Genomic DNA, 23,790 nt, shown 5'->3' with positions numbered 1-23,790 from the left:
AAAAGATAACCAAATAAAAATGGGCCTCAGAAAAAGGACTTGATATCATGTAAGGGCCTAGAAATACTTGTTTTAAAGGAGATAACTGCAGATGAAATTGAAGTTGAGATGATATAAACAAAGGAGACTTGTCATTCTCTGAATATGCTTTTGAGTTCATATGGATTGACCAGGATTGCCTTTGAATGCTGGTTTTAAAATGAAGGAATTTATGTTCTCTGACTATACTTATTATCCTTATTTATTTTATTCTTGCAGTCTCATGAAGAAGAGAATATAGTTTTTATCTGTTTTACAGAGGAAGAAGCTTCTACCTAGGAACAGTGCCAAAAATATATATAAGCCCCAGGTTTTATGAATATATAGGGTTTTTTTTTTTTTTAAATTGATTTCAGTGAGAATTTAGGGCTAGAACTTTCAATTATTTCACCCTTTAACTGTTACCCCTACTCAGATTATTGAAAACTTTCTAATTCCTTTCCCCCACCCCCAACTTGACCTATTATGGTTCCATAATTCTATTTTAGGAAAATGGGATAAGAGATTGCTTATCCCATATGCTAAGACTCTTTAAAAGCTGGGAATGAGATGATTTCTCCTGACTCTCACTCCCCTTCCCTCTAAAGTAAGCTACTGTTAGAGAGGAGCATTAGACATTATCCATTGCTTTTTGGCACAAGAGATTTGAAGCTGAAATTCTACCAAATGAGGGGAAAAAAAAAAAGGAGAGCCTGTGAAGAGCACGATTCTTTACTCTATCATTACCCTGAACCACTGAAAGGGTAACTGAGAGGAACTCAAATGTTATTGGAATGTGTAATTTTCCTTTGAATGGCCACAGTGAAATATATTTGAACAAAAAAGGCAGAAAAAGTATATGTGGCTTATGGAGTGATGGTGATTGAAATGAATGAATCTTTCCAGCACTCTAAGATAGAAACTATTCCAAGAATGGTACACATTCAAAATGTGTCCAACAGAAACTTATACAGACTATTACCTTAAGGAGCTTACTAGAGAGAAGTGGAATAGCATAATAATTTAATAATGGTAGTGGTAAATTGGACCCCAAATATATTTGGGATATATATTTTTTTAAGTTTGAAAAATTTTTAAAAACAGAGAAACTGATTTCGATTTGCAGAGGAAGTCTTTCCTATTAAAAAAAATACTGTTATCTTGTGGTCTTTCATTTATTCAGAAGCTGCTTTCTAAAGTGCTCGCACAATTGAAAACATAGTTTAAACTGTGAAATAAACTAGGTTCCTTGTTCCTTCTCTCTTTTCATTCTCCTTCCTTACTCCGTTCCTAATCTTTGGCTATTTGATTCTATGTGTATATTGCATTTGTGAATGATGTATATACCACACCATAAAAAATGTCACTTTATAGATTTGAGGATCAGTTAAGAAGGGAAATAAAAATCTTGTAATGACTATGCAACAAATAGATTTCTGTGGAAGAATTAGAACATGCTTATTTACATAATCCACATTACTGAAAATTGTAGGACAATTGTAGAAATGTAAATTCAAAATTGTTTTTATTTCTTCTAGCTGGGAAGAACTAGATCATAGCATAAACTGAGGAAGGGGGAGCCATAGATAGTTTAACTCAAATCCTTCCTCTTTGCTGCAGCTTCCTTTTTAATGGTAAAAATGCCTCTGGCTCCAGAGAGTAGAAAATCTTACTGACTCTGACTGAAATGAGGAAGGGTTTTATTTGTCTCATAAGAAGTCTGGAGGCAGTTAATTCACAGATAGCTGATGCCATCAGGGACCCAGGTAGCATCTCGTTTTCCCACATCCTTAGCACGTAACTTGCCTTTTATTACACAAATGACTTTTGTTCCTCCAGAAATTGTGCTTACCTTCAAGCAGGAAGAAAAGTGAAGGATTCTCAGAAGCGCTTTCCTCATGGGGAGCCGCCTCTTTTTTTTTTTTAAGAAAGGGATGTCTAAGAAAAAAGAAAGAAAGAAAGGGATGTCTGCTCATGGGGGACATCTCCTTGGCCAAAAGTCTGTCACATAAGTACTTCTAGAATGAGATCAAAAGTTTTTAGCCATCTTGTTTCTATTTTGGAGGAAGACAGGGAAAAGGAGAATGGGAATGAAGGTTGAGTGAGCTCTCCGAGTTCTCTGCCATAATTCTCAATTCTTTTGTATGATGAGTTGCTTGGACCTTTGAACTTTCTGGGTACTTGGTGTATATAGTAACTTGTTGGTTCCCTTTTGACATAAGTACATATGTTTTGGTTTTGTAATGTTATTTCTGTGTCTGACAACAGGAACTGTAACTGGGTCACCTTGGTGTCTTTACACTTACCACAGTGCCTAGATGTGGGTCTTCACTCAACACTTGTTGAATGAATGGATGGATGAGTATTAGGAAATATATTATATTTGTAATATTATTGGTGTAAATCATTTATGCCTATAAGGGATATAGTGATAGTTTTAATTTGTGAGGGGTTGTGGACTACATTTTATTGATTTGTCTGTTACTGCTGGGAAAATCAAAGTTGCAAAGTTGTTTTGAGTGGAAGGTACTTAGTTACAAAGGTTATAGGAGAATCCTCAAAATGACTTAGTACCAATGCTTTTGCTGGAGTACATTATTCCATGAGTAAATAAAAATATAATTTCCTTTTAACCCTTTGCATAGACTATTGTTTAAACAAGGATATCTTGCATTTGTCATATATTAAGATCTCAGATTTTGAATAAGTAAGCGATTTGAACTTATCAATATGGTAGGAAATTTGGTAACTTATATTATTGATGTTGATTTACAGGAAGGAGTTGTTACAGCCTTGGTAGCCTCATGGCAAAGAGCCTACTGTGTCACATTTTATCCTAGGTGGCATTTTAATTAATGGTTTTAATTCTTAGAGTGACAGCTTCATATTTTTTTAATCCACATACAAATAGTAATGTACAATTGAAGAATATGTCTAAAAGAAACACTAAGAAGTCATCTTTACATCTGCTTGCTTTGCTTAATCTGTCTTGGAGGAAAGCAGGCTACCTCTTCATTCAAAATCTGCAGAAGAAATGGCTGAGTGTAACTTGATAGGGTGAATCAGTGCCTCACAACTTGTCCAATGTCTAACTGAAATTCCTTTTGTTGTATTTCCGTTCTGTTTCTGTTATTTTGGCCTCAGAGGACAAAGAAATCAACTATCCACTGTCTCCCATGCAGCATTCCCTATATAGCACCATTTTAATAAATTCCTCCCTTTTCATTCATCATGGCAGGGTTGTTGGTACCTTAATTACTAAAACAACCTGTGCATGGATAGAACTTATCTCAAAGCAGGGAATGTATTCAAGTATCTGGAACTTAAATTTTCTATCTGAGCAGTTTATAGTCACTGAAAATAAAGGAAGCCCTTTTAACATTCAGAAGCAGTTCTGGAGAGAGTTCCTACATAATCACAATTTAGGCAAGATAGTTTCCTAGATTTGGACTCAGAATTGGGTATTGATTGTCTGTTTTGGCCTTTAAGCTGCTCTTTTGGTCCTACTTTTGGGGCCAACGCTTCGTGCTTAAAAAAGCGTGTTCAGCCCTTTTTCACCTTTATATTCTCAGTGATCACTATAGTATCTGGCACTTAACAGGACCTAAAACTTTGTTAAATGAATTGTTTTAGTATCCCTTGGTAATGCTTCCTAATACAGGTACCTTTAGGCTTTACATTTCCCCATTCCTCTTTATTTTTCTGCCTAATGAGCACCCATAGTTAATTTTGTGTTGTCTTTATCTTCTTATTCAATAATATCTGCTATGGTTCATAACTTACTTGAATAGTTAAATACAGTGGTAATGCCTGGACAATTCAGTTTATGATGCTGCTCTAATTTTTATCTAGAAATCTCTTTTTTCCCTTTCTCATAAAGTGAGAAATTATTGTAGCCTATGGAGGAGAATTCAAGAGTGTGTTAGTTGAGTGCCTATTGTGTGTAAGGCACTTTGCTGGATAATGAATAGATATAAACATAAGTTGTGCATAGACTTTGCTGCCAAGGAATTGAAATCTGGTTGACCAGACACATATATACTGTGTAACTGTTGCACAGGTGGGATTGTGGTAACTGCTCTAATTGGGGTATAAGCCAAGTTTGGTGGTACCACAGAGGAAGGAGTAATTGCTTCTGACTGGCTGAATATAGGTGAGCAATTGACTTAAGCTTTTGCAGATGAGATGGAATTTGAATGGAGTCTTGAACCATGTGTAGGAATTTGACAGGTGGTAAAAGTGAATGGATTCTAGGAAGAAGAACGCACTAACAGTGCTTGGAGGTGGAAGTGTGTATGGAATGTTCTAAAAATTGTGTTCAGGTAATGGTGTGTCTGTGAGAGTGACAGGAATCGAAGCCGAAAGGGAGCTTGGCACCAAATTGTCAAGCGTCTTATGTCTTGCTAAGGATTAGTTTCTCTTTCTTCTGTAGAAAAAAATCAGAGGTGTTTGAGTGGAGGGCTGACATTAAGTTTCAGAACAATGGAAACATTAAATGTAGCGGCAGGGAGGGAGGACAGTCAGAAGCTGATGCCTACTTGAGGTTGAAGAAGATGAGGGAGGCTGGCGGCTCAAGGGCTTGGAAGGAAGACCTGATATCAGGGGTCTGGGGTGAATCAGCCAAAAGCACTGTGGGTTGTTGATTTGTTCAGTTGTACAGCAGTATCCTGGCTCCCAATAGAGGGCACTTTCAGTTTTGAGCCTCCTTTCCACCTACATCATTTTGGAATACTCTAGAACATGCCACCTGTCCTCACACCTGGGAGATCAAGTATTTCAGCCTGAATTCGAGAAGAAAGTAAAAGGAGAAAAAAAGGGTTGAATGGTTGTTAAGGGAGCCAAGAGTTATCTGCACATTTCTTCAACTCCTCTTTAGAGTGGGGTCTTGGCCCTTAGTACTTTCTTTCTGGGCTCTTGGTTCATCGTCTTGAAGTAGAACCTGATTTTGGTCTCTCTTTGAGACCCAGCTGAAATGTTTTATAACATTTATCACTCTGTATTGCAATTATATCCAGGTCTGAGGCCAGAAACTATATTTGGGTCATCTTGATATCAAAAACACTTAGCATAACTTTTAGAATGCAGTCATTCAGTGAATGCTGAATAAAGCACATTTGTTTATGCTTTCCAGTCACACAGACCTTCTTACTCTCCGTACATGCCAAGCATGTTCCATCTCAGGATCTTGCTGTGCCTGCTGCCCGGAAGGCTTTAGATCCAGATCTGTTCAGCAACCCCCACTCTTATGGTTTCTGTTTAGATGCCATTTCATCGGGGAGGTGTCCTCTGAAAACCCAGTATAAAATACCACCCTTTCCCAGCCCCAGGCCTCGGCAACCGGATCCTTCATTACCTTGTGCTTGTTTTTTGTTTTTTTTTTCAATAGCACCTGTACCCTCTGAGCTACATTTACTTGATGATTGTCTTTTTACTCCAATTAGAAAGCAGTTTCCTGTGATAACAGGAACATTTGTTTTGTCACCTAATTTACCCACAAGCACCTGGAACAATGCTGGGCGCATAGTGGGCACGATAAATATTTGCTAAAGGAATGAATGAATGGTAAAGATCAGACTGAAAAGGATAATAAACACAAGTGTGCCCGTTTGTTTACAGCTTCATGCAAGCGATGGTATTGTTGTTATAACTTTTATAATATCAAATCATTAGTATTGCTCTCAGAAAACAAAAACAAATTCTGTTTTCTATAGATTGCGCCTGTGAAATCTAATTATGGATTAGTTTTTGTTTTAAAAATATTTGAATGCCAAGCATATCCAGTCAGAAAACACTTTTATTATCCATGCCAGCTTAATTTTTAAGGCAGTGAAATGGAAGACTGTCATTTCAGCAAGCAACTTATTTTCATTTGTGAGAATGGAATATTTTGAATATTCTAATTGATTTTTGAGGGTGATTTTACAAGAAAATAATCCTTGTTTCTGTACATTGTACATTTGCCTTTAAGACAGAAAAAACCTAGAAACAGGCATGGAAATTATCTTCCCAGAAAGTTGAGCGCTTACAGCTTCCTGATCAATGTCAGGAGGAGGGGTCAGTCAGTTCCAACAAAGAAGGTAAATCTTGAGACACTGAAAACTTTAAAGATCTGGTTTAAAAATTATTTTATATGTATATTTAAAGTTTGGAAAGAGATCCTAGACTGCCAGTCATGAGCCCAAGCCTCTATTTTATTGTATTTTACTGCAAATTCACTTGGATATTTTTCCAGAAATCTTAAGTCTGTAATTTGGCTGTAAAAAAGTTGGTTATCAAATCAATATTATTATATGGCTTTTAGTGTCATAAGAATTCCCTTTTGGAAACCCATAAAAACTCATTTTTTCTCACCATAAACTTTATCTGTCACTTTTCTGTAAGGTCAGAGTACTAATGCTGGAGGTGATCTGCTCTGGGACAGAGAGTCAACATAGTGGTCATAAAGTTAAAAAATGCCACATGGTGCTTTCCTGAGATTAGGGTTTCTTTTTCATATCAAGTCGGTGCTAATTTTAAAATATGGAAAGTTACAGGTTGATCGCTATATTCTTAGTGTCCCTTTAAAAATAGACAAAATGATAAGCTTGGCCCTCATTTTCACAGTTTCATATTTTTATTAGTACTTTTGTGTTTTGTGGAGGTTAATTCTTAATTATTTGTATACTTTTAATGGCAGGGTTTTTTTTTTTTTTTTTTTCTTTTTCCTTGTAGATTTCTAAGTTAAAATTTTCAGGATAGATGGTTTGAAAGATGAACTATGATGAAATTGTTGCACTGGAAAACAATTCCAGGAATAATACTTTCTTATTACTTGAAATATGTTTCATGTTTTCATAGCATTTAAATTGTAAAAAGTACTAGGACCTGGGGGTTCCATTTAAAACTATTTCTCTACTAAGTCTGAGTTGCTGTTGGGTTAATGTATATTGAGTATCCATTCAACTATTGCATGTATATAAATATAGGAAAAATATGAGCGATTATGAAAGGAGGCAGTCTTTTAAAATTGCAAGACTGTGTCTGTAGTAGTTGACTATGCAATCAGTCCCTCCTTTAATGTGTTTAATACATATGGATGATTACTCAATAGCATGTTGCTGTTTTTTTAATACATTTTGGAAATTAAGTGTGAAACTAGAAGTTCTTTTCAATTTTATGCACCTTTATTAAATATTTCCCCCTTAGTTCAAGACACAAATCTAATTATTTAAGGCACAAATTAATTTTGACACTTTACTTGAACTTTAAAACTCTGAGTCTGTACTATATCTGTCCCTATTCAAAACTGTAAGTGCCAAATAGTATTTTAGTTTCTAATATTCTCTGTCAGAGTGCAGCTCCGCATTCCTTACCGATAAATAAAGATCTTGATCTGTTTACAATTATTTAATAATTCAAGTACTTTTAAAAATCGACTGAGTATTACTTTTATTTCACACATTAGACAAGCAGTATTTCCAAAACCAAATTAATAGTGTTTATGAATAGCTGTAGCCCCATTAGTTTAACCCTTGCTGATTTGATTTTTCATAAGTTTCTTTATAGCAATAGTAATAGAATAATTTGAAAACCGCTGGCAAGCTCCTGGAGGGGAGTAAGCCTTCAGTAATTGGGAAGTAGTTTGTTATTTCAAACAATTTGGCCTCCTTCCTAAAGTTAGAAAAAATTTATAGTTTCTTTTAATTGCAAGTTGAAATATATTCAGTGAAGATAACTTGAAGAATAAAATGAAACACAAAGAGAAATTCAAAACGGCTCACAGTTCTACCATAAATGATTATTTATGCCTACCTGTGTTCACGTGTAGTCTCTCGTGTTTCTATGATTTCATCATATATTTTTATATATTCATAACTTGCAATCATGCAATGGTAGAAACATTTTTCCATGTTCTTTTTATTATGATTTTTGATCATTAATCATTTAATTATGAAATTTCTTTTTGTTGGATATTTTCATTGCTTGCGATTTGAGGCAAAGACTTCAGTAAAGATTCTTCATAATTTCCAGTGTTAATTCTCAGAAGAAGTGGTACTGTTGAATCCAAAGATCGCAGTTTTCAAGATTTTTATATTACGTTCAGATGTGATAAGACATTTTAATACTTTAAAGCAGATACAGCCTCACGCATTGATAGAGTAGGTAGCAGCCTTCTGGCCTTGAGAAGTGTCTTTCTTTTTTTTTTTTTTTAAGTTTCTTTATTTATTTTGAGAGAGGCAGAGACAGCACAAATGGGGCAGGGGCAGAGAGAGAAAGGGAGATGGAGAAGCCCAAGCAGGCTCTGCACTGTCAGCTTGGAGCCGGATGTGGGGCTCGAACTCATAAAACGGTGAGATCATGACCTGAGCCAAAACCAAGAGTCGGATGCTTAACCGACTGAGCCACCCAGGTGCCTCGAGAAGTGTCTTTTTAATTCACGAACGATTCTTATCTATTCTGCAGATGGCTGAAATTTTGCCATCACCTGTTGTCCCCTTGTAACATACAAGTACTCCTGGGAGAGGTAACACATTGTGCCTGGCAGACGTTTACTCTGGACAATGTGCAGGGGGTTATCCAATATCTTCAATTTAATTCTGGCAAGTATAGTTTGGACACAAGGCAGGAGAAAGGGACGTTAAAACATTGAGCAGGAGGAATGATGAGGGTGAACAATATTTTTTTAACTTCAGTTCTGCTAAGATCAGTTGAACAACTGCTATATGAAATGCAAGAGAGTATATACCTAGTTTTATGAGTTTTAAGTTACAATCTCTCTCTACAGTGATTCAGGCTGTTTGTTAACTGCAAATGCTAATTAATCCAGTAGAGAGACGTATGGTCCCAGATATGGTGCATATACATGCCGGATAGAGATGCAAGGGGGAATTAATTAACTCCTAAGCAACTTTACTCTGTCTGAACACTCTGTTTGCAAAATGTGAAATTACTTCCTTAAGAGGTGATGAGGATGCAGAGTGTGGCTTTGGGTAGTTGGCAAAGAATATTCTGTACTGTAGGGTCTCAGCTTCATTAGACAAAATATTTATGTCATTGGAATGTCTCCTTGAAAAACCAGCTGATAAAGAGATAATAGTGACAGACAAGGCCACTAAATAGATAAAAGTCATAGTGCTTGCTCCAATCAGGAAACTTTGAGCTGTTGCTACTTATCTTTTAGTCAGTGGAAACTTGTGTGTCAGATGATAGGGGCAAGCCTGTGCTTCCTCTGTAGAAAGACCTATAGTAGACCTTCTAGAAATTATACACGGTTGTCTCTGTATGCCTATTCTTTACTCAACAGTCTCAATCCTAAATATTTTCAGGATTTAGAAATTCCAGTCTATTATTATCAGACTGACTCTTTTTCTTATAATAGTGGGTAGCTAATAATATGCCCCTTGTGATACTTAAAAATAGTGATACAGCTCTCATTACCACATCTCTTAGCCCCAGATTTACTCAGCCCTGGTCTAAGCTGGGTTTCTGGGCTTTTTAAAATTTATCATTAACGATCTCTAGAATCTATCCAGTTTTTCCAGTGTTGGCTTCTTAAACCATGAGCAAATGACTTAGACCACTGGCAAATCAAAAGATTCTTCTCAAGGATATGGCAGCTAGAGAAGATCTGCTGTAGTACATAAATAGAAGAAAATATACTTTAAACTAGTCCTACCTCTAATAAATAAATTATGATAATTAGGTGGAACTTTGGAGGTGAGAGAAGTGTCACTAATCATTTTAATTGATACATCTTTAAAGCATAGTTTTATTGATTTGGACCTTAAAGGACATTAGAGTTTATATCCTTTATTTATTTACTTACTTATTTATAAATAGATTCTGATACTGACCTCACCTCACATTTCCCAAGACTATTTAAATAAGTCTGTCACTGCAGGGTGACTTTCACTAATATAAAGTGAATATTAAAGGTGTCTAACATTGATAGTTTTAAGAATATCTATTTCTAGGCCTTCAGGCCTCTATGGAAATTTCTTTTTCTTGTTCCGTGTGTCTACCTGATATTCTTTTGCCTCCTGAGCTGTTAGGATTTTGTATTTCTTGCAAGTTGATTTCTCTCACTGATAAATAGATTGGGTTGTGAGATTATGTCCTTTTCATTTTTTCTCTGGAAGTGAGTAAATCCAGAACTTTATACTTGGTGACATTTGTTTCAACCCATCAAGGGAATGCCACCCATGTTTGCTTGGGTTGCAGTACTTCAAATAGGACGTTGAGAATGTTTGTGTGTTAGAGTAACTCTGCTATTTCTGTTTCAAAATTAACTGAAAATGTGATATGTGCCTCCCACTTGGAGAGGGAAACTTCTCAACAATTTTTTATTTAGTTAAGATGGATTAAGTTCTTAAAAGATGTTAGAGCGAGACTCTCTAGCGCCAGTATAGTTAAGAATCTGTTAGTCATTTTATTTTAAACTCATTTGGTATGTATATTTATAATTATCTTACACAATCCAAGTCTGAGTTAAAATTTGTCATAGAAGCCAATGTAGGGTAACAAGATAATGCTTCTGACCAAGAAAGAAATGCCAGACTAATGATTAAACCAATTGAATCCTTCTAGGTCATAGACTTGACTGTCCTTGTGTTAAATATTCTTATGGAGTCTAGAAAGGTCAGAGAGAATAGATGCCCATGGCATGAAACTTGGCTTCTAAATCCCTGGGTAGGGCTGCTGGGGCAGAACTATTTTTCCTTAGAATGAGGTGTGACATTTTGAATACAATAAGATGCCACCTGTTATATTTTAGGTGGTGATAGAATGTGTGCGTCAAGTTCTCTCTGTAAGTAGTAATTAGTGGTAGGAAGGGGTGATTATTTGTAGTTGATAATAATAAAGGTCTTGGATGAGTTCAGAAGAAATTGTCAAGGCAGTCGCTAAAGAGTTTTATGGTTTATTGACTCAAAGAGAGTGTTGAACACTTTCTGTTTGCTAAGTGCTGAGATATAGTGGTAAGCAAGCAGACCTGGTCACTGTCCTTTTGAAACTTAATATCCAGTAGGGGATACAGATATTATGTGGTCACTCGTATAAATACATCCTACAAGTGTTAAGTACAAAGAAGTACTACAGATTGTTGTATCGGGGAGACTCAGACTTTGTCTGATGGTGACAGTAGTAAATTATGAAATAAACTGAGCGCATCTATATGGCTGACCTCTTCGCCTCCTGTTTCAAACCCTCCTGTCATGTGAATCTCGGATATTGTCTTCCTTCCTCGTCATTAAGGTCTACCGCCCTATCAAAAAGGCCTTAGTCTGGAGCTGGGGCATGAGGGATAAAAGTTGTGGGATTAGGGAAAGGATGATTATGCAGGACTCTGGAAGGAGTTATAAGAGATTAGAACAAAAGTTTTGAGTTTTATCACTCTAACTATATGGTATTCTATATAACCATATTGTGTGGTTTATAGCACTGATATCCTAGATGTACAGATTATTGGGAGTTATGATTAAATATAATATGCGATACATATATTTATCATCTTATACTGACATTTATATTTCACACACATATAAAAAAATACTGCAATATATATCATTTACATATTATAATTCTTAAACATTGATTTTTAATCCCCAAACTCCAAAGACGAGAAAATGGATGCACCTTTTACTTACATCCTACCAGATACCTGCAATGAAGTATAATGGGGAAGATAAATGACCATGGGGTCAGAAGACCTGGACTTAACCCCTTGCTCTGACCCTTACTCTGTGATGCTCAATACTCTCCATTTCTTTTTCTATAAAAGAAAAGCTGTTGGTCAATGGCTCCCGCATTCCTTCTACCTAGGATTCTGTGGTACACCTTGACTTTCCTACTTAGGTATCCATATATGAATGGGTCAGATAATCTAATTTTCTCCCACTGGACTGATTTGCAGCCCATTTCAGGAAGGTGGAAGCCTTGGAGAAATGCCATCCTGAGAAAGCAAATACATTATTCATCTTGTCAGACTTTTATAAAATGAATAGTTGATGGCAGAAAGTATTTAAAAATGCCTTTTTTTCCCTTCCCCATTAAATAAAAGTATAATTACTCAATGTGAAATGGGATCTCTAGATTTATGGTGAGGGAATTGGCTCTTCATCCTGCTTCCACTGCTAGTGTTCAACTAAGATGATGATAGACCAAGCAGATTAAAAAACTGCAGGTGATTTTCAGCATTCACGGATCTCACAGATACTCATTCTTTTAGACCAAGAAACTTGCGTTGGCCCAGAATGCAATCACTTGTGGTGTTTCTACCATTTCTTTTATCATTGTTACTTCTCTTGTATAAGTAGATTAAGATAAACTCATATCTACATGAAAAGAAATCTAATAAATTCTCATTTCTATGACAGTACGGAAAGAGAATCAGTATTTGGAAGAGAATATAGTGTGTTTTGCTATACTCGCTGCTTGATTTAGTTTAGCCGAAATTTAAGGCTAGTTCCTGAGGTGAACATGAAGAGTCTGATGGCAAAGGGAGAAAGGTGTGAAATCACAGAAGTGTTAATTAACTGGAGAGTGTGAGCGCTCGGTAAGGCAACAAGGCAGGGTCTGGGTAAGTGGGGGAAGAGAGATCCCAGTGGAGAGGGAGAAGCAGGGCTGTGGTGAAGAGAAAGGAAAGGCCGGGAAAGCAAGGTGAGCAGTGCCACATTTAGGGCCTTGGACTTTATCCATTGGTGACAGAGACGTTGATGTTTTTTTAGCATGTCACCTCATGATCACATTTGCATTTTGGAATATTACCTGTAGCTGGAATACGGAGAATGGTGTGATGGGAACCAGATGATGTGGCAGCATGAAGGCCTAGTTAGAACGGCAATGGAATAGTTCAAATGAGCGATGAGATGATTTTCTAGTGTAAAAGTTTCTACTCATTCATAAATACACTGCCACATTTTAAAATGTCGGCAAATTGAGAATATTTTTAGTATTCAGGAGAACTAATTCATTACTACTTTTATAGTTTGAAATGTTTCGTGAACTTAATAGCAATGGAAAATTGAAAGAGGATTAGGATTTTATTTGTCAGTGATATTAAACCGGTAAACATCTCACAAAAAATTTCATAGTTACAGCTTTGTTGTGCAATGTGGAATATAACTTCACAAAAATGTAAGGTAGTGAATTTGTAATATATACACATCTCTTTTTTTGTGGAAATTATGCATATTTGAAAACAAGTGAATGATGTCCTAGTGTCAGGACGAATAAGTAGTTGTTGAATTTGCCTTTGATACAGTTATAACCAAGACTTTGTATTAATTCAAGTCATGGAATAAGTGACTGACAGTTCTAAACAGAAAGTTAAAATCCCAAATTGAGAAAGAATGAAAATATTTGTTAGGGAAAATTACATAGCCATATATGCATATCAGATTGTAATGTTTAAAGAGTACGTATAGAAGATCCGAGCAAATGAAAAAATTGGAAAAGTGCACTTGAAAATTACTTCAAATTGTGTCACAAATAAGATGGCATGTAAGTCTTCTTACCAAATCTTGGTTTTGGTGCATAAATCCTTAGTTCTTCATGACCACAACAGGAAACTAAAGTTGGAGCTGAAGAAATTGGAACACTCATAGCACTGTGGGACAATGGATGAATACAGTGGGACATCATTTTCAGCATGAACCCAAGATTTTTATTTTTAATGCTGCTATTTAAGTACACACAGTAGTACACAAGTTATGATAAATGTTGGGTTGTATGCCCATTATCAAATAATGGAGTAATGATCAGTTTCCATCATGCATTATCTTTAATTCACACTAATGTTCAGGAATCTGATTCATTCCTTACTGTTAGCCAAACTTTCTTTAATTGTGTAGAATATTGCCAGGGCCTACAGTTTTAGGATTGTAAGGTTTTTACGCTGCATTTAATACCAGATTGTCTTTTAGTATTCAGAGATTACATTGAGGTTCTAGGAGATAGGATGGATTTGCTATGCCTGATTTTTATGAAAAGCTTTTCAAAAATAACTTTTTGTAGGATCTGCTTACTTCTGTTCCCCCCCTCCCCCCCCCACTCTACCCCTCCATATGATACTTGATTGTAGTGTAATACTTTGAGGACACTCCTTTTAGCAAAATGTATTTTTACTATATATTCACCCTTATTAGGTTGTTAGGGGAATTGGTAGTGACAGGTTTCAAAGCAGAAATCTTTTTATGCTTATTTTTTAGTATATAATAAGATAATTTCAGGTACATTTTAACAACCGGGGTTTCCCTGATGAATCATTAAAATAAGTGAGTGGGCTGGAAGGTAATACTAACTTTTCTCAGTACTGCCCTATTTTACCCTGCTGGGTTATTGTGGCTTTTTAAATAGAAGCCAGCGTGTTGGAGTTGGTGGGTGGAGGTGCAGAAGGGACAGGGTCAGTAAGAAAATACCAGGTAAACCTCTGATGACCTATTGGGAAGTCCTACTCAAATTTTATTTTCCCCAACTTATGGCATTTAGTGTTTCACTTCACTGGTTTCTGCTCTGCCAAACTGAACTTTTAAAAATATTGTGTATAGCCAAATAGAAAATATATTTGGAGCAACTGATTGAAGTGTAAGGTATCAAGCCATGTGTGGATTAGCCTGTGGAATCGATTTCTCATGTGTGTGGGATTCAAACCGTTAAAACCATCATCACTGAAACCATACCTTCCTACAGCTAATAGCAGTAAGGTGTCTGTGGAATTTATTAATACAACAGTTCCTCTGATTTAAAATTATTACCTGGTATTTGGTTGGAAAATTATTTGAATATTATAAGTAACTGAATTGACATCATATATGAAGGCTAATTATGGGTTTCTAATGTGATTTAGGTTTTGTTTTAAAAATTCACATGATGTGTTTATACTTAGCACATCTTTTTCAATAAATCATTGGCATATTGCAAATTTCCTTTCTGTCTACTGTTAAAAAAATAACTATGGCAGCAGTTGTAACTGCTAGAGGAGGTAGACTAAAATGTAGTTCACCTTGAAAATGGCTCAGGGAATAAAGAAATTGGGTCAAGCTTAAAATAAATGCAGGTACAGTGACAAAAAGTTTTAATAAAAATTTAAAAATATTCACAGCATTGGTTTCAGGCTACTTTTGTTCTTGGTGATCTTATCAATGCATTATTAGTTTTTAATTGAGATGACACTAATGGCACTTTTTCATTTTGGTCAAAATGTTCATATGAAACATTTTTGTGATTTTTTTCACTATGTGTCTGCTTTTAATCGTAAATATAAATTTTTAGAAAGGCAGACAATTCTTCGATAGATCATTTGACCTCTGGTGATCTTAAATAGAATTTGAAGTGGTTTAAAATTCCTATGTCATAGATATCACTTTGACTCATTTATATTGCCAATTTAATGTGTAGCATTTAGCCATGTATCATTAAATCATAGTATTGATAATGAATTAAACTTTCATAAAGCTTTAATAGTGTAGTAGATTCTCATTCATCTGGCATCATTGGGGAATAAAATATGCTGAAGAAATGAGTTTTGTTTTTTTTTTTTTTAACGGAAGCTCACTGGGTTAAGCAGAAAAACTTAAAAGTTGATAAAAATTTATCTGACACACTTTGTATGGTCTTTTTGGGAGCAAGAGTGGATTGGCCATTTACTTTTTTCTTTACATTATAAAATATTAACAGTCTAGTGTCATGCAGAAAGGACATGGGCTTTCTGATCGGTATTTGTTCCTCACATGAGAAGTTCTCTAGTTGTCGTTTTTCCTTTGAAATAAATGCCACACCCCTAATTCTGATATCCTTACTCCTTTTCTGCTGTGTTGCTTGTGATAATGCTTTAACAGATGGATGAACACTCAGGCACCTATGTAAGACCTTTGGCTGTGTCTAGGCTTGCCTACCATGTTTTGCAAACACCTGGCCACAGCCTCGGGCTGTAAAGGAGACCCTCTCCTTGCTTCGGAGGAAGCATTTTCAGTGTCGAGGATGCTGCTCCCCAGCGTTCACTCCCTAGGAGCCATTGGTAGTGGTGCCTGATGTCTGTATCCACCTGTTCACCTGTGCTTGGGAGCATCTGTGCTGTCAGGGTGACCACCTGCAGTTTTCTGGGACTGTTGCTAAAATGAGCAAATAATGTACTCCCTTTATCTTTTAGCAAATTCCAGCATGACAGCAAAAATTCTTTTTAACAAAGTGTTTTTTTTTTCCAACCTCATGCTCGTTTGTTTCAAGCAGTGCTTTCTAAAAACTCAAGCACAGCAAGAGTATTTGCACTGTTCTTTAATGTGCTATAAATGACATTTGGTTTGAATCTTATATTTAAAAATCAGCTTCCTCTCTTTTGCTTGCACCTAATGGGAATCATCTTTCTTCCAGGTTGTGCTTTAAGAAGACTATAGGGAAGAACACATTTTCTTCTTGCCACAAAAGTTGCAATAGAAGTAAGTAGGGGAACTGCCAGGATATGTCTGTCTCCACAAAACAAGCAGAACAAATTTCCATGAATCAAAGCCACTAAGTATAGTTTTCAGAGATGGTAGGACATAGTTACTCTCCCTAGAAAAATACCCAAAATGCAGGCACACCCATTGGCCACTAGAAAAATGCTCAAGTAAATGCTAGTTCAAACCTGTACATTTCACTCTTCTTACTGAGCTATTAAAGGGGTGGAAATCTATAGCTATAATCTTTTTTTCCCCTTTTCTATTTTTCGACCTCCCACATGCTTGGTGTTCAGTTCTGCTTACTGAATGTCTTGAATCTCTAGCAGCACCTACACATACTGCCTCCACATTGGCTTATGATTTGCAGATAACTCATGATTCAGACCCATAAGAAACATTTGTAAATATATGGCATGATATGTGCTCTAGATTAATCATGAAAAGGAGCAAAGGACTGAAGAATACAGAAAGCTTTTTTCCCTTCTAATATTGATGTTGCTTTCTTTGAGGTTATATGAGTGAAATATTCTTTGGAGTGGCTTAGATCACATTCCATCACTTGGGGAAATATCTCAGGTCATTTTTACAATAACCTTTATCTCTTAAAAATTTGTTTTTAATGTTTATTTATATTTGAGAGAGAGAGAGAGAGAGAGAGAGAGAGCGCGCGCGCGCGCGCGCGCGCGTGAGTGGGGGAGGGGGAGGGGCAGAGAGAGAGAGGGAGACACAGAATCTGAAACAGGCTCCAGGCTCTGCTGTCAGCACAGAGCCTGATGTGGGGCTTGAACTCAAGAACCGCGAGATCATGACCTGAGCTGAAGTCGGACGCTTAACCGACTGAGCCACCCACACGCCCCTACAACAACCTTTTAAGGATATACAGGGCATAGACACCTTAGTATGATTAAATCAGAGGAAATAAACCTAGATAGAGATATATGTGGTATGATCTAGTAAGCAAATTAATGTTAACTGCTTTTAGTCTGTCTTAGAACCTTTGATATAATTTTCAAGATTGCCTTATACTGTTCTCTTGGTTAACTTTGTACAAGGTTCCATTATTTGAAGGATTAATGACTACCATTTTCTTAAATTTATCTTATTGAACATTGCATTTATTAGAGGTAGTCTCCAACTGGCCTGAAAAAAACCAAGCTTCTGCATAGCTCAGCCCCTGAGCTAACTTCTTCCCACAATACCTGTGGGGCTCTCACATTCTTATTTGAAATACAAGCTGCTGATGATGAATGAGTAACACTCACTGTACTTCAAATGCTTATGTGTATCCACCTTTCCCACTGTCCTGGGTTGAGAGGTGACCGTGATTGAAAATTACTGATTTTAAAATGTAAGAGAATTCAAAGATATCTTTCCCCCTTAAGTAAGATGATTTGAACTAATACTGGGAGTGGCTAAATATCTTATTACTGTCTGTTAGTTACTATGCTTCAATTTTATCTTCACAGCACACCTCTGAGGTTGGTATTGTTATTCCCATCTTAGAGAAGGCGAGACTGAGTCCTACAGCCTTGGGTAACTTGCCCAAGTCACTCAGCTCTAAGGCACATTGCTGAGCTTCAGACTTGTATCTCCCTGGCCGCAAGGTTCATGTCTTTAACACCGAGGAACACCGCTTCTTATTCTGTAGATAACTGAAATATGTACTTGTATATTTTTCTCCAAAAATGCTCAATGGAAGATTCAGACATCAAGAACTAAGCTTTTTTTCACTCTAGTTGTTTCTTTGAGAACCATCTGAGACTTTTTGCTTTGAAATGCAATGTTAAGTAGGCATTGCTTTGATTGAGCAAGGTGAAGTAGAGTTTTATTAATGAAAAGCATCATTGAGTTGTTGAGACTAATAATTTTGTGGAACAACATTATTAAGAAAAGCAATATGCTGTTTAATGAATGGTGTTTACTTAAATCATAAAGGAAAATTAAAAAATCTGGAATATTTTTTAAACATTGTATTTATGTACAGAGTGATGTTTCTTCCTTACTTCTTACAGGAAATAGCATATAATTTGAAATGTATGTGGACTTTTTTTACATTCACACATATTTTTATTTCCCTGAGCACATTAACAAAAGTCATTTTATTAAACCAAAAAATTGCTTTGATAGCTAACTCTCTGCGATGAAAATTTTGCCAAGTCTTTAGTTTTATTATTTATTTATTTAATGCTTATTCATTTATGAGAGAGAGAGAGAGAGAGACAGAATAGAATATGAAGTAGGCTTCAGGCTCTGAGCTGTCAGCAGAGAGCCCAATTTGGGGCTCGAACCCACAAACTGCAAGAACGTGACCTGAGCTGAAGTTGGAAGCTTAACCAACTGAGCCACCCAGGAGCCCCAAATTTTACTATCTTTAATAACAACATTACTTTATCTCTCTTGATAGGATGGTTGTTTACAGAAAGGTTGTAGAAGCCTTGCTGGTTCATAGGCATATAGCTTTACTCCACTTTGTTGGTTTACCTTTGCAGGTGGGATATTTATTGGTGATAGTGGGAAGTGGTCAAGATATGTGCAATGTCTCAAGAAATTGTATCTTAAGATTTTTAACACTAGAGAATTGAGATGTGAATATGAATGTGCTTTCTTCCTCTTTTCTTTATTTTTGAGAGAGAGAGAGAGAGAGAGAGAGAGAGAAAACTTGTGCGGGCGGGGGAGGGGCAGACAGCGAGGGAGACAGAATCTGAAGCAGGCTCCAGGCTCGGAGCTGTCAGCACAGAGCCCGATACGGGGCTCAAACTCATGAACTGCGAGATCATGACCTGAGTCCAAGTCAGATGCTTAATCGACTGAGCCTCCCAGGTGCCCCATGTGCTTTTTTTGGTTAAATATGGTTCACTGGGGACAGTGATAACTGGTGAATTGAAAGGTGAATTAATATGAGAGTGACAGAGTCAGAAAATTTCTGAGTTGAAAAGGTCCTCACAAATAAATGAAGGGCTCTTGGAGTAGAAGTCATAGGAGATGAGTTCAGTGACTGTCTGAGAGTAGTAGAGCTCTAGGCCAACCACTTCTGTGGTTACTGAGTCAGGGTCGAAACCATTCCAACCAGGAAGTGAGTGATCATAGCAGGAGAGGGCTTTAAACTTCCTGGGGTTGGAGAAAAAAACAGAGTCATTGTGGAAGCAATCTTAGGGCATGAGGAAAACAGAAAAATAAGCATCCGTTATTTCCTCTTACTAACAAAAATGATGTAAAGGTATTGATTACAAAAATATAAATCCTAAGCATTAATACACTTTTTTAAAAAGTGGGACATGCATATTTAAAAAAAAATAAGTGTCTTTAAATTACTTGTATTTGCCTTTTGGGTACACTATTTTAACTTCTTTTTATTTAAAAATGTCTTTATAAACACACACATATATATGTTGGAACAAATATTTTTTTTGCTTATTATTTAGAATCTGTGAAGTCTTAAAAGGACCGATGAGTATTCTTATCATTGAAGCGTTCTATGGAGGGTCCCATAAACAGCTGGCGGATCTGCTCCAAGAAGAGTTAGAAGACTGTGTCCTTTATTCCCTTCCTGCAAAGAAATGGCATTGGAGAGCGCGCACATCGGCTTTATACTTCTCCCAGAATATTCCCATCAGTGAACAGTACAGGTAATCAGAGCTCAGGCTGCGTTGTCAGCCTGTTTTTAATGTACTTGTTGTGAGGATGTTGCTTCTCTGTCAGCGTCTAGGAGATTTTCTCCAGCCATGGAATTGGTCAGTCTGACTAAGGACATGTCCCTTTAGACACAGTAGAGCAGCAGGGTACATTTTACACTCTGAGGACATCGGCTAGTAGGAAAATGGCCTCATTTTGAACCTACAAGCCTTTGCTCATTTGTCTTGTGATTTTATCATGTGCACGTGTGTGGGTGTGGATGACATTTTTTGGCCTGAGAGAAGAGTTGATCTTGGGCACGTTTGTTGTTGTTGTTGTTGTTCCATAAGCTCCAGTGTCTCTTTTAGTGCATGTGCTGTTTTAGTTTAGTTTATTGTGTCTGCTCTGTGCTAGGAGCTGAGGTTGAAAAGACGGAGGTGACCAAGATCTGCGCCCTTGAAGCTTTAAAGACTGTTGACGTAGAGATAGACAGGCACGTGCAATGTGAGCATGAGAAAATGGAGGAGTTGGTTTTGATGTTACGAAGTAGGAACACGGTGTGGAGTTGGTAACCTTTGCCTAAAGGATGAATAGATTATGGGGACACAGGACTCAGTTGTGAATTCTGATTTGTCAGGAAGTGCGAAGTAGGGGTGCCTATCAGAGATTCTTATGGGACACACTGGAAAGATGGATGAGAAATACTGATTGCATCTGGTGAGGACCAAGTAGAGTACTGGACATCCCTACCTCCCTATTGTATCCATATTTATGTCCATGTGTCTCCTGCTTGTTAAACAGTGGAAGATTATCCTACTGTGGTTTATGTACCTGTTGTTCCTACCAATCTGGGCCCTTCTGTGTAGGGCTGCATTGGTTTAAGCAGGAGTGGGGAGTGCCAGGCTGATAATGCAGTTAGGGCAGACAGGTTGTTAGAGAGAGGGCATGACTGTCGTGCTCACCTTCGCTTCAGCAGCCATGTCTGTCTTGCTTGTAGGTGGGGCAATCACTAGGGAGACAAGACCTTGGGATTTAAATGTAGGTTGCTGTTCTTAGTAGTTATTTGGGGGATTCAGAGAATACCCCGTTTGGCGGATGAAAACCATGCCTCATGTCTGAGAATTCAGATTATCAGGTAGAATAACAGTGAGCGCTCAAGTCACTTTGCTTGGGATTATAAAGGTAAAATGCTGTTTGAGGGACAAAAATATTGTGTATTTTTCTAATCGAAAGTGTATTTTTCCTTATATAATTCAGTGTTTTGTATTCTGATATCACTAAGTGAATATCGTTCACGAACAGTATTAGAAATTTCAATGAGTGTATCAATATAAAAGTTTTAAAGGCAATGGTAAGACGGTTGCTGTGTTAAAACCTGACTGTTTATAGTTGCTTTCACATCTCATTTAATTGTGTTTTCACAGCACCAATTGTATTATATTACTTAAGGTCACGTAATCTGGTTAGCTTTATGACACATTTTCATTTAACGTTACCATTTGATACAATACATTTCTACAACGATTTGAACATTGAAATGAACCATTTCCCTGTCTGCTGTTAGATTTCATTTTGATTATGCAGTTTTTCAGAATGAAATGACTGTATCACAGATATGTGTGTACGGATAGCATGCACACACACACACACACACTCCTGTGCCTGTGGCTTCTCCGCTCCCTGTGAGGACTGAAGGATCTGAGGTGAAACATCACGTTGCTCTTTGAAGCAGTCTTGCTTGGGAGGTCAGTTTCTGAAAGATTGTGATGTAAAGTTTTACTCCCTGATGGCCACAACCTACAGGTCCTACCAGCACTATCTAAGATCTTTCAAGGTCGGTCACCGCAAGACATCACCGCGGCTGTGCAGTTAGCTGTATTAATCTAATCAGACTTCACTGAAAGATACCTCACCAGTTGAACTTACAGTTGTATTTGACCAATGATAACTTATCTACTCTTTTTGAATACTTTTGGAAAAATAGCAACAGCTTGAAAACTTACACTAAGTTAAAAAAAATATGCTCACTTAATCCTGCATGGAAGTACAAGGAGAGTCTTTTGTTACACCAGATAAACTGATCTCTGTGGAGATTTTTAAAGATATGAAGGGTACCTGGGCGGCTCAGTCAGGTGAATGTTTAACTCTTGATTTCCACTCCGGTCACGATTCCAGGGTCGTGGGATCACCCCCCGATTTGGGCTCTGTGCTGAGCATCGGAGCCTGCTTAGGATTCTCTCTCTCTTTCTCTCTCTCTCTTAAAAACACAAAGAACAAAGTAACTTTTGGAGAGCCAGGTGAATCAGTCAGTTAGATGTTGGACTCTTGATTTTGGCTCAGGTTGTGGCTGAGATCGTAAGATCGAGCCCATGTTCAGCTCTGCACTCGGCATGGAGCCTACTTGGGATATTCTCTCTCCTCTCTCTCTCTCTCTCTCTCTCTCTCTCTCTCTCTCTCTCTCTCCCCCCCCCCCGTCTCTCTCTCACCTGCTCCCTCTCCCTCTCCCCCCCTCTCTTTCTCTCTCCCTCTTTACTCCTCCCCTGCTTGAGCATATGCTCTCGCTCTCTCTAGAATAAAATAAAATAAAATAAAATAAAATAAAATAAAATAAAATAAAGATATGAAAAGTTTTTGTTTTTTAGTTACTCTATTTATTTGGCAAATGAAATCCTCAAAATTCATAAAGCACCGTTATTACCTACTATGCAAAATTACTAAACAGGTAGGGACTGTGTCTAATGAGAAACACCCTGAATGTAGGTACATGTGTTACTTTTCTCAGCTTCTGTACATGTAGTCATTAATGTTGTGAGCTTATTATCCAGAAATTATTTTATTACTAAAGGAATAAATGCTTCATCCCAATTACTCAGTTTGATTCTGCTTTATCCTGACAGCTGAAAGAATACATCGTGATTCACATTTGGAGCTGTTTAATTTTATCAGAGGTTACAAAAGCCCCAAAAGTTATTTTTCTTAAAAGTGCTTGGTAATTATTGTTTCATTGGTTATATTAGAGTTTTGCCTTCTGAAAACTGTGGAATGCAGAAAAGTGTTTTTGAGGATGGGCCTTAAATTTTGTGTTCTGAAATGTATGAGTCATTTGTCCCAAGAGTAGTATTTCGACTTTCTTAGATATACCTAGACTAGGCATCGAAGATACTGTATGTATTTTCTTCTTCGTGCAGTATCTTTACTGAACTGAAACGATCACTGTTACTGAAAATCATTTTTTCACTCTCAGCTGCTTACAATTATATTTTTCATTCCATCTGAGGTATTGTGGCAGATTCTCATCATTGGCCACTTAACGGCCCTTCTTCCTTGCTAATCACACTTTTCTTTGGAGTGGCTAAGTATCCCCTGGGAGTGAAGCATGATTGACCTGAGTCATCATTATGATCCCGTTCTCTGCCCAGTTTTCCCAACTTTCCTCGTGGTTAGTGCTAGACAGTCACTAGGTTTTGGCAAACTGGATTTAAGTGGATGACTTCTGGGGGTTCTTCCAAAAAAGTTGGTTTGTTTTGCTTTTAGTTATGGAAGGAGAAAGCCATTTTCCTTTCCTGCATGTGACAGTGGTTGTGCTGTCTACAACCGTGAGGTGACAGGATGAGGACAAAGTGCCTGGGCTCCCAAAAATGGCTGATGGAAGGCTGGACAGAGCACGGATTAGACTTCCATTTTGAACAATAGAGCCACCTAGACACCTGAAAACCCACCATGTCTAAAACATCTGGAAATGATT

The 23,790-nt window shown here is 37.1% G+C and overlaps 1 protein-coding gene across 5 annotated transcripts in view; it reads left to right on the top strand.

The window, feature by feature from the left end:
- GTDC1 (glycosyltransferase like domain containing 1) overlaps nucleotides 1-23,790 on the top strand; it is a 292,506-nt gene that overhangs the window by 5,547 nt on the left and 263,169 nt on the right. For 4 of the 5 annotated variants that reach the window (XM_030327481.1, XM_030327479.1, XM_030327474.1 and 1 more), the window contains exon 2: nucleotides 19,856-20,059. In XM_030327481.1, the coding sequence (XP_030183341.1) occupies nucleotides 19,856-20,059 (204 nt within the window). Of the gene's footprint in view, nucleotides 1-16,365; nucleotides 16,431-19,855; nucleotides 20,060-23,790 lie in introns of all 5 variants that reach the window. The other variant, XM_030327475.1, reaches the window with a different exon arrangement.

This window comes from Lynx canadensis, chromosome C1 (genome assembly GCF_007474595.2).
Source record: "Lynx canadensis isolate LIC74 chromosome C1, mLynCan4.pri.v2, whole genome shotgun sequence".
NCBI classification, from domain to species: domain Eukaryota; kingdom Metazoa; phylum Chordata; class Mammalia; order Carnivora; family Felidae; genus Lynx; species Lynx canadensis.
The sequence above is the reverse complement of the archived record's forward strand: the minus strand, read 5'-3'. Positions and strand labels throughout refer to the sequence as shown.